Source organism: Mastigoproctus giganteus, chromosome 9 (genome assembly GCF_048544385.1).
Source record: "Mastigoproctus giganteus isolate SK-2022 chromosome 9, ASM4854438v1, whole genome shotgun sequence".
In the NCBI taxonomy this organism is placed as follows: domain Eukaryota; kingdom Metazoa; phylum Arthropoda; class Arachnida; order Uropygi; family Thelyphonidae; genus Mastigoproctus; species Mastigoproctus giganteus.
In genome coordinates, this window is record NC_143583.1 from 134,786,490 (window position 1) to 134,798,537 (window position 12,048).

Genomic DNA, 12,048 nt, shown 5'->3' on the forward strand with positions numbered 1-12,048 from the left:
GAAGAGAATCTGAGAGAGAGAGAGAGAGAGAGAGAGAGAGAGAGAGAGAGAGAGAGAGAGAGAGAGAGAGAGAGAGTGTTGTTTTTTTTTTTTGTTTGTGTTGTTATCACCATTTTTATTTTTTCCCCCTTTCCCATCTTTGCAGTTAAACCATCTTATCTTACTATGAAATGGTACCAGTAGATGTTTCTTCTGTAAAACAACACCCGTACTAGAAAGAAATTGAAAAGCACCAGTGATGAATCAGGATTAGATAGTGATGGTGATGATGTTGTTTTCTTGCCCAGACATAGATGGTTGTGATGTAGTGCAAGATTCAGAAGTTTGCTATTCTCTTAGGGTAAGTTATCTATTTTTCCACATACAAGGACATTTTTTTTTTTTCTTTGCATTGTGCCATGTTCTTTATTGATTGCTTATCTTTTTACTGTTTTAAATTTTAACACCCCACCCACAAATGTCTGTGAAGAAATGTCAACTAGTTTGTAATATACATATTACAGTACGTATTGATTATCACATATATTCTTCCGATTTTCACATTTTTTAATTGGTAAGGTAATAAAGGGTAAATTTGTGCTTAATATATCTTTGCTTTTATAGTGGATAATATTCCTCCTATTTTTGCTAATTAGAATCGCTGTTTAATATAATTAAAATTCAATTCACAAACATGATCACAATGACCGGCGCTTACTGCACATTGTGTAGTGAACGGTACTTTACTATGTTGAGTTTGTCATAACGTGATTTGATTGTACAGTGAACCAATTGTAAAGGGGGGATACATTGTATTTTTAACTATTTACGTGAAACTTCGGATAATTGGGGCAGCCGCTTAATCAGGCCAAAATGCACTAGTCCCGATGTGTCCCAAATAACCAGAATGGACTGTATTAAGAAAATGTTGTATACAGTACTAAATATTGAATAATGGGTCTATTAACCTTATTCTGTTTACAAAAATGTTTATCTGATAACAAAACTTGTTGTTTTTTTATAATCATCCATTGGTGTCTCCTGTACGAGATTTCAACAGTAGTCTGCCAACATATTTGGACTCCATTTTCCCTGGCATCTTTGTTTTTTCCATTTGAGAAATATCTTGGTGAAACCTTTCACTGTGTGTTCATTGGAGACCACTCCCAAGTTTTCAGGAAGAAAGGCTAAATGGGAATGTAGGAAATGAAGCTTTAACGACAGGTCTTGGTTTTTGGTCATTAACCTATGATATTTGAAAACAGATTGAGAACTTTTTAAGCACATATCTGAGTTTTTGAGCTATTTCTTACAAGAATCTGTCGAAATTATTTTGGGGAGGAAATTGATGCTGACCAATGTATTCAGCCGTGATAGTGATCGATGATTGATTGAAATATCGTCTCCTTTTGGAGTTCATAAGTGCTTGTGTCACTTTGAAGAGATAGTTCTTATGAGCTCCTTCTTTCTACCTTGTGGTGTTTTGTATTATTTAAGTAGTTTCATCCTTGGTGGTGTGGGCTTATGCCTCTTTAGGAGAGGTTCCATGCATTTGCTCCTCTGAAGGTGGGTGTAGTCTTTTTCTTCTCTTCTCTTATTTATGTTTTTATTGTTTTGAGAGAGGGTGATTAGGTTTATAAGAGCAGAATAGTGCTTTGTTTTATCTATAATCCTACTAACTGCATCAATTTACTGTAACTATTTTATGGTTTGAGTGTGTGTGGGGGTAATACACAGGCCATGTGCAGCCCGTTCGTTAACATTGTGCAGCCATGTAGGCAGCCCCAAGTGTTTTGTGCTCCTGGGTTTGAAGCAAGCATGTCACGAAATATAGTTTCACATTGACTTGAAAATATCCATTTTTACTCAGCAATATTAAATTTTTCTATATTGCTTTCTTATGTTGTTTTATATATCTTCCTCAGTATTTGACAATATTATTATAACCATATAATAAGAATGAAATTATGTAATAATTGTTGGATCTTTACATATTATGATTAAATGTTGAAATTAAATTCTGTGATTTTTGAGCATGGAACTTTCTTGTGATCTGCTTTCTATGACAATTCATGCCTTCAACATTTTATCTATTCCTAGCTGAAAAAGTTTAAAACCCTTTGTTCTAGCCAAAGCACTGGATGTTGTTTATTGCCATGTGCTGGCTAGAGAGATGAATGGGCAAGGCAGATGCACTAAAAAATATTTGTTGCACATTTGAAATGGTTGCTTTTTGATGAGCGTTTTCCTTTTTTTTTTAAATCAGTTTACTAAATATATAAATCATGAATTATTAATATTGTTGATTGTATTAATCACAGCAGAAATGTGAAATCTTTCAGTTGTCATTAAAATTCATGAGGAAATAAGTAAAGAGCATTACAAAAATTGTAATGTTCTTTACATATTATTAGACTTATTGGCTGGATACTTCAATCTGAGATATTTCTGTTTGTTTATTGTTTATGCTATTTGTTTTATTAAACCACAGAAGATCCTTGAAATATATGTTGCCTTTCAATTTTTATAAAAAATCCAGGAGGAAATAAGTAAAGTATTACAGAATATGTTCAGTAATCATTACATTGTGAAGTGATATGAAAACAATTACTATTATATTTGTTAGTTAATTAATTAGTAATGGGATATTTATTTTACACTTTCAAACTTCTATTAATCATAGTAAAAGGGGAAAAAATGCAGTTAATTTAAGAAATAAATGGACCATGCTTATAATGTAATGCACTACATATTCCCTAACTTGTTTTCAAATATATCCACTAGAGCCCACTCTTCTGGAATTTGACAGATGGCCTGGCAGTCGACAGTATTCACAGAATATTCCTCCACTTTGATTGAATAAATTATTTATTCTTTTTTTTTTCTCTCGCTCTCCAGATGTGTGTGGAAGATGATGATATTAGTCCCGAAGATCAGCCTATTGTTGAAGCTTCAGAAATTGTGAATACTCCAGATGCTACTGAACTGACAGTAACAAAGAGATGTAGACCAATGAAGTGTACAACATGGGAAGAAATAGCGCAGCGGAGCAGGCTTCAGACTTTATGGGGAGTTAAGGTGTTTAGAGGTTTGTAGATTTCCCCTTTTCTATATTTTTAAATTAAGTAATTTCTATACATAGAATAGATAGATTATTTTAATTACTTTTTGAATGCTTTCTAAGCAAATTTATGCACTCCATTTCAGACTGGTTACAATCCAATGGAAGTACCCCCGAATTTGAAATCATGGAGGCGCCTTGTTTGGCAGTGTTGCTTGAATGCTTTTATGAACACTTAGTGAAGCCAGATGGAGATGATTATAGTGCCAGTACTATGCATACCATCCGGGCTAGCATTAGCCGTTTCTTGTCACTTCCCCCCCAGAACAAGCCATATAGTATCATACGTAGCAAAGAATTCCGAAGAGCCAATGAGGTATTTTTTAGACGTATTAGAAATCTTCAGAATTCTAGTGGTCGATCATCCATTTTGCCTGAGGACTTCCAGAAAATTTTATCATCCACAGTACTTTCACATGACAATCCTGTTAGCTTACAGCGTAAAGTATGGTTTGTTCTAACACTTATACTTGGACGCCGGAGTCGGGAAGTACTGCACCTGTTGAAAAAGAACCATTTTTGTATTAAATTTGATGAAAATAAAAGAAAATATGTTCAGATAATTGTTGATAGCATCCCACCTGACATTCCCAAGCTGCAGATTTGTGTTTTCCAAAGTATTTCACTTTTGTGCCCAGTGGATGCTTTAGAGCTTTATTTATCTCGATTATCTTATCAGACTGATGCCTTTTTCCAAGTCCCACGCCACAGTTCTAGTGAAATGTCCTGGTATCTACCGCAACCCCTACCTGAGCTTCGTCTTGGTGGTATGATGAGGGAAATATCCCTGGCAGGAAGACTTTCTAGACAGTATAATAATCAAGCACTTCAAGTAGTTGCTGCTACATGTCTAACTCCTGAGGGATGTAAAGTGAAGGAACTGCAGCAGTTGGCTAGTGTAACCCATGTTTCTGTAACAGAATAACTGCTTGATGATTTGTGACATGTGGGTAGCTCATTGTTGGACACTATACCCTCTTCACCAGTGTAGTCATTTTTGCAGTTTGAGGTTATATAGACCTAAGATAAATTCTGTAGATAAAGTCAACCAGGGCAGCACAGAATGAACAGGGTATAGTTTGTGATAAAGATAGTGCCATAGTGTTAGTGAAATATTAGGAACCCATGTCTCAAATTTTTAGTTAGTACATAGGTTGTCAAAATCCTTAGAATACAGTTGTGCTAGTAAAACGTGTTGTTTGCTACTTGTGCGTAATTATCTGTATTTAATATTGTATGTACCGGTATGTGTGTGTTTATACATGTCTGAAGGAAGAACAACTTTGCAAAGGATTTTAGCATCCTTGCAAGTTTATTTTTGGTCATTTTTAGTGTTAGTTGTGATGTCTTAAATATATAAATGTTTTACAGACAAGTAGTCAGTATAAAACAATTTTTTTCTATGTGGAACCTGTGTAAAATGAGGACTGTTTCTATTTATTAATACAGTATTTTGTTATCATCCTGGACCAGTTTTTTTATTGCTTGGTTTTTGTGGAGAGCATAATTTTGTTTGCTGTTTTTTATGTGTTATATAATGTTTTTATTATTATTATTATTATTATTATTATTATTGTAGGCTTAATATTGCCATTCTTCCAGTCGTTTCTGTCTTTCATCCTAAGCAAGTTATGTATGATTAATATTTCCCGCAAATGCAACATGTAAGGTTACGTGTTGGCTTTGTTGTACTTAACTGTAATATACAGTTTCATTATCTTTGAAGTATTTTGAATAGATGTGATTTGTGCAAAGTAAGATTTTGGATAAAAAAAAAAAAAAAAAAAATAGAATGGCAATAGTAGGATAAAATCTGAACAAAACAATGGGATATTTAATGATTTGCATTCATGTACAAACATTTATTTATTACTAAATATATCATTATTTATTTAATTCCGCATCTTACTTCAGCTTTACTCATATACATTTGCAGTTTAAAAAAAAAAAAACGCAAAAAAAAAAAAAAAAAACAACAACACAGAAACACAAGTACCTTTATATACATATATCCCGCTGGCTCGGGGTTATTTTGTTTTAATGGTAATTAATTGCTAATAGTAATTTATCATAAAATAACTTCGTAAATATGACAGTTTTTTTTTTTTTTTTTTGTATTGTTAGGAAATTTCAATGTTAAATGCTGCTTCATAGATGCTATTAAATTTTTAACTTTTAGCATATTGTTATTAAAAAAAATTGGTTGGTATATAGTTAGTAGGAACTATGTTGATTATATTTATTGGTTTATGTTTGGTACTGGAAAATAAACAATATAAATTATTTATGCAGCTAAAAACTGACACCAAAATTTTTTGATCAATGCAGTGCCTGTAATTAAGTTTATTAGGAAGTTAGAAGTCTGCTGTTAGTAATCTTTACATTTCTACTTGATGAAATGTTGATACTGTAGAAGTTGTGTGTGTGTGTGTATGAGTGTGAGAGAGAGAGAGAGAGTGAGTGCATGTATGCATATGCTTGTGTGAAAAGGGAAGGTAGGGAGTGAAAGAAAGGGAGAATTGGTGGACATTGGAATCTCTTGTGAGAATGTTTTATGAAGCCATGAGTTTTAGTGGCAGTGCTCAATTTCAAGTAGAATCAGTTAAAGAAGTTCTGTAAGTTGAAAAATTAATCATGTAAATGCTTAAAACATTGGTGAAGGCAATATCTTGTAAGGTGCTTAGTAATTAACAAAATTAAGATGTGTGCATTCTGAAAAGAAGTTTTATAACATTTGAAGGTTAGCAAACCGGTGTTCGCAAATTTAGAAACAATATGGCTCTATTTCTGTAGCGAATGAATTCAGCATGTAGTAGACCACCAACCAGCTTGTGTGAAACTTAAGACTTGATGTTTAATTTCTAAAGCAGTGCTTCAGATACAAGAGACAAGGTCATTAAATGCATTTAAAAAAACTTAACCTGGACCAGATAAATGTATGTATATACTTTTTTTTTTATATATATACAGTATATAGATAGAATTTTACTGTAAATATATATATTACAAAATCGTAATGCCATTTGTATAGATTGACATACTTTCAATAAATTCATTCTTCAGATTTGTCCTCTAATTAAAATTAACTGCTAAATTAACTTTTTTTTTTAACACCAAAAGGTTTTCATTCCCATCATTAGGAACAAAGACTTTTAGATCTATAGTCAGATCTGGACTTTTGTGAGTGATTTAGACTGAGCATACCTGCATGACCCTAGCAGCTCTACTACAGATATATTCCTCTAGCCATATTATGTTCCAGTAGTAGGCCACCAAGCAAAAAGTTATGACTCAGCTTTCCTGCTACTAAGTTAAGTTAAAATTACTGCTGTCTGCTGCTACAGATTGCAAAAATAAATGTAAATGCAGCAGCATCACAATGTATTCTTATTATGCCACGCAGATACACAAACATTATGATTTAATGTGATGCAAAATAATTTTGACATCTGAATTTACAAGTGATTTGACACATTGACTGAATGCAGAAATTTTTATTGCTTTAAATTATTGTTATGATTGATCATTAGTGACTAGAGTTAATGTTAAGAATTATAATTAATGTTTTTAGGAACATTCTGCAAGTTTATATTTTATTTATTTATGTATCTATTTATTGTTTTGTATACTACAGTATGACACTGTGCATGTAGTGTTTTTCCTGGAGCTGATAATACCATGGTGTCAACAGCTTTCTAGATTGGAAAGTGCAATTCAAATCCTGATTATGCTTTAAACAAAAATCCCTCAATAGCTTAGATTACAAAAATTCTAGTGTTAACCTAAGTTGTGACCACCAGTGACTAGAATTAATATTAATTTTATTCCTAATAGTAATAATAAATATATCAGATAAGATATTGTTAATTGATAAATTAATGATATACAGCATTTTGCTAAGATTGTTTTCCAATAACATAACAGGTATTACATATAAGAGTTGAGATTGATCTTAAGAAGCACATTCATCTGAAACAGATTCTCATTTAATTTATTTTATAGTGACTAGTTGATAATCATTTTGTTGCCTGATTATAACAATGAAATAGCAGTAATAAAAATATTCGCTCCATATGCAAACTAAAAAAAAAAGTACGCCCATTAAGACATTTCATTTGCTATGAAAACCAGTTAAAAAATAAAATTCCTAAACTTGCAAACCATACACCTTAATAATTAATACAGACTAATTAAGTCATGGATATCAATCCATTGTACACTAATAATTATATAGTATGAATCAGAGCAAATTGATATTAATATTTGTAAAATAATAAGAGGAGTTTGCCTCAGTATAGTACATAGAACACTTCCATATGATATTCTCCAGAAATTAAAACGAAAAAATCGAAAACTTACATTAGAGTGAAAAATAAATAATTAAAAACCAATTTAACATAATTCAAATCAATTTAACGAAAATTTTCCTTAGGAAGGAAAATTGTTTTGAATATTTTCGTTAGATTCTTTTTAATTGCGTTAAATTTATTTTTTACTCTAATGTAAGTTTTCAATTTTTTCGTTTTAATTTCTGGAGAGTATCATACAGAAGTGTTCTACGTACTATATTGAGGTAAACTCCTCTTATTATTTTACAAATACTAATAATTATAGCAAACAAAAAAAAAAAAAAAAACTGGTCAGTTGAAAATTTCATAATGATTTCACTTTATAAAAACTACATTTAAATGTTCCTGTGTCATGCACGTTGTACAGTGCTCCACTGGCCACAATAAATTGGTGTGGATTATTGTTTTCAAAAGTGAATACCTCCTGTGAGTATTTTACAGCTACTTATGTCCAGTTCATTTGTCAGTGGAGCAACTCTGGAAAATCTCCAAGCATTGGTCTGATTCAGATAGGGCTGCACTTTGTTCCCCTTTCTCATTGAGAAAGAGCCACGTGTTTGGATCAAGAATAGGTGAGTGCCGACACAGCCGAGTGGTCATGAGCTGGAGTGCAGTAGCACGCGCTCTGAGTGGACTGGGGTTCAAGTCTGTGACTTCTAAATATGATTAATATTTGTATTGATAATTAATTGTAAACTCCTCTGACCTGGTGATCATGCTGGAGTATAAACAAGAAAATTTTTATATTAGTTTGGTTCTCTGACTAATCCTTAGAACAGAGGTTGGCATCCTTTTAGGGCCCAAGTGATGGATTCACCTTGGTGTAAAGGTCTCTGCCAGTGCCAAATTTTTGACATCAGAGGTATATTTTTAAATAAAATATCTGCTGTTATTTTGCAAATGGGTGCATTTATGGTGAGGTTTGAAATACACTGAGAGACACTTAAAACTTAAATTGGAACGTGGAAATGTTTATTTGCCTTTGTGATTACATGATTATGTGAATAATCTTGTGTGCCATTTGGAGTAGTTTCAGGTTTTAAATTAATTGTTTCGCTACTGCTTTCTTTTGAGTCTACCTAAAGTATAAATAAGCTCTAAAAGTCAGCTGTTGCATTGGATATATGCTGAAAATTGACTAATTTTGAACCTACCTGTTATGATTTGTAGCAGATAAACTAAAATTTACTGTGGAAACAAACTTTCAGTTAACAAGATCCAGTTATGATTATAAATATATCCTACAGATAAAGATTTACTAATGGAAAATGAAACAATGCCTTATCAATTTTCTAAACATTCATAACTCACTTTCTTTTAATCAGATGAAATACATGATTAGAGATATGTACTACAATTCCAGTAATTACAGTCAGTCATATACAATGAAATTCCTTAACAACTACTATCACACTGAAACAAACTCATAAAAGCAGAAGAAATTTTCTTCAAAAACATAGTTCATAAATTATTATCCAGCACTCTTAAGCCATTGGTGCTTAACATAGTGTAAAGCAGATATTATATTAAGGGACAATTGTCCATAATATCTTCTTATAAATTGTATTGCCAATCAGAATAGCTTTCTATAGTCATATTTCTTATTAAGTGACATTGTTATCTATATTTGCAATATGCATTAAACAGCTCCCTGCTTAATAAACATTACTGTTTAGTATGCAGGTTTTAGATTATAAGCTGTTTAATGTATATTGCTATCTGAAGATGAAAGAACATGCATAGAGCAGTCTTCAGTGGAAGAACTAATGTTATAATGGGCATTTTATATTTTATGCTCTGTTTTATCATAGTGAGAATAGTGATACTTGGCCTGTCAAGCTCTTAAAAAAAAGAAAATTTGTATATAGCCCTACTCAAAATTTGCTTTTGATATTGTACATATTTATATTTTACATCATAAGTAGAACCACAACATTTTCTGAAATTATTATTTTTTTAAGCTGATTAGAATGTCACAAGATTAGAAAAACTCATTGAGTTCAATGGCAATCACTCTTAGGTGTGCACAAACATGGCATCCTTTAACTCCAGGTGTAATCAAGTGACAAAAGGTTGGGGACCACTGGTTTAGATAACATCTGGCTAAACAAGTCAGAATTTTTTATACATATTGTGAACTGTTTAGCCAGATTAACTCTGGTTTCATGTCCTGTCCTATCTCCAGGGTAGGATGTGAACCAGAGTTAAAGCAAAACCGATAAGAAATGTAGTTTACTAATTCATCAGTTCCCCCCCCCCCCATTCCATCTGCTTTAGTTATAATTTTCAGTAGTATCAAATTAATCTTCTTGAAACGTCCCTATCACACATTTTATAGTGTAATGACTGTCTTCCACTGATATTACTCAACAAATTCTTGGTTTTCCATTCACTTTTTGAAAAAATCAGGGTTAATAAGCTTTTAATTGATAACTACTATTCTTTCATTGGTGCCCATAAAGCAGTGGTGTAAACATGGGAAATCTTATTTATTTATTGTATCCTAATAGCATGATGGCCAGCTGTCTTGTCAAGTTACTGTAATATAATTTCTGAATGTGGTTGATCTACAAATGAGTAAACTTAAAATTTGATTCCCTCACTTCCATTTATTCCAGCTGATGAAGTGGAACAATGGTAATTAAGCTCATAAAAAAATTTCATGAAATTACTATAAAAAAAATACTTTTTAAAAAAGCTTTCACTATTTAGCATAATTCCCCCACCCACCCACCAAACTACAATACACTTTTCCTAATAGTACTCAAGTCCTTTCATGACACTCATTGTTCTCTGCAATCTAATCTCTCAAAGTATATATCCCCTTTTTATTCAAGTGAAATCTTTCTCTACAAAGGTGCACCTTAAGTTCTGAATTTAGAAATTTCACTAGAAGCCAAGTCTCAGCAATAAGGGGTGAGTGTTGATTTCAAACCCTGTATCTGTTGGTGGCACACATGTCCACTATTGAAATAGCTGACATGTGTGCTGGTGGCTTCACTATAGTTCCTTCATCTATCCATAAATAATGAAAATTTTGAAATAAGTTTACATAGTACAATATCCTCTGACTACACCTTGCTGGACAGGACATGGAACCACAAAGAGATTATAGAAGGCAAGAAACTGCCCATAAACAGATTAAGAGGTTATGCTCTTGTTGGTGCATGACCTCCTAACTTCTGTTCCCGGGTAGTTTTTCTTTCTTGCCATAATATGCTTGCTGTAATCTCTTTGGATTCCGGAAACTGCCTAGGCGGTCAGCTGATTCCTCTTTGTCACAAACCTCAGGGAGGATAGTCATGACTCACTCTCCTCTCTGGCTGTGACTTTGAATGTTGTGTATTGATTGAATGCTGTAATGGATAGTGTTAACCTGTAGTTATTGTTAGGTGACTGTTGCAGAATCTGTCTTGCCGTAATAGAAGAGAGTTATCGAAGGTTGTTCCCCCCCCATAATTTTTCTGGATTTGGAAGCAGAGTCCCTTCTCTTTTGCTGTCAGATGGATGCTACATTCAGCACTTTGGGGTCAGAGATGGAGAAAGTGTGGTCCTCATAGATGGTAATTCTTGCAATATCACTTTGGAGACCATTCCCACATTTTGTACTGTAAGTTTGTAAATCCAAATTTAGAACTTCTAGAATGTTTGCCTTATGTGATATTATCTGCATTCAAATCTATAGGTCACCTTTCATCATCTTTTTTTTTTTTTTTTTTTTTTTGAGGGGAGTCAAGTTTTTGTTATTTCTGAACTAAACATTGGTGTTTTTTTTGCCAGTTTATTGATGGTTCCCCCTAACCCACAATGGAAGGGGAATATGAATTGGCACTGTGCTAAGGTGTCTGTATCTTGTAAAAATTGTGAATAGTTCTGTTATTAGTTTTTATTAATCATCTTTGTAGGGTATTTGGCTATGATTTAGCTCTTTTTTAGATTATCAGATGTGCAAACTCTTAAGTGTTTTGAGGATCATGCTTTCTGTTGTGCCTGTCTTGACCCCCAGGGAGTTCCCACTATAAAGCACAAGACCTCCTGACCTGTTTGTTTCTTGGCAGTTTCTTCTTTGTATCTCCACTGTCTATATCTTTGTTTCTGGTAAGATGTGATCAGAGGATATTGTGTGAAATTGAAATTTCTAAAAAGTTCTGATTATTTATCGAAAGATGAAAGAACCAAAATGTTTGGAATATTATAATATACAGTTTTCAAAGTGTCTAAATATGTTTGCACAACACAATATAGTGTGTGTCATTATCAAATTAGTTGTTTCCATGTTTCTTACCATGTTCTTCAACTCCCTCATTTGATTGATTATGCATAATGCTGTTTTGCTATTGTGGTGCATGCTTGAGGTAATCAATAAGCAGTAATCTCTGAGAATCCCAAAAATTAGGGATTCATCACCATGCTTGCTGACCAAGCAGTATGATATTTCATGGAGGAGGGAAATAGTGTTTCAAGCAGCTGGCAAATGTTCCACAAACAGTTGCCAACTGCTCTTACTGTTTCTGAATTGAGCAATGTTGATCAGGTGACCCAAAACACATGTTCACACAACTCTCTACCTTGAATGAAATCTGTATATCAAATGGTTGA

General features: G+C 32.9%; 2 protein-coding genes across 2 annotated transcripts in view; both read left to right on the plus strand.

Annotated features, from left to right (window-relative positions):
* Positions 1-183, plus strand: part of LOC150080754 (uncharacterized) — a 161,395-nt gene extending 161,212 nt beyond the window's left edge. The window contains exon 9 of the mRNA XM_090380807.1: positions 146-183. Coding sequence (XP_090236933.1) covers positions 146-183 — 38 coding nt within the window. The remainder of the gene's footprint in view (positions 1-145) is intronic.
* A 37-nt stretch (positions 184-220) lies between these two features.
* Positions 221-4,338, plus strand: LOC150080755 (uncharacterized). Its single transcript, XM_090381390.1, has 3 exons — positions 221-340; positions 2,878-3,067; positions 3,187-4,338. The coding sequence occupies exons 1-3, from the start codon at positions 260-262 to the stop codon at positions 4,023-4,025; spliced, it is 1,110 nt and encodes a 369-aa protein (XP_090237516.1). The 5' UTR covers positions 221-259; the 3' UTR covers positions 4,026-4,338.
* The last annotated feature ends 7,710 nt before the right edge of the window (positions 4,339-12,048 follow it).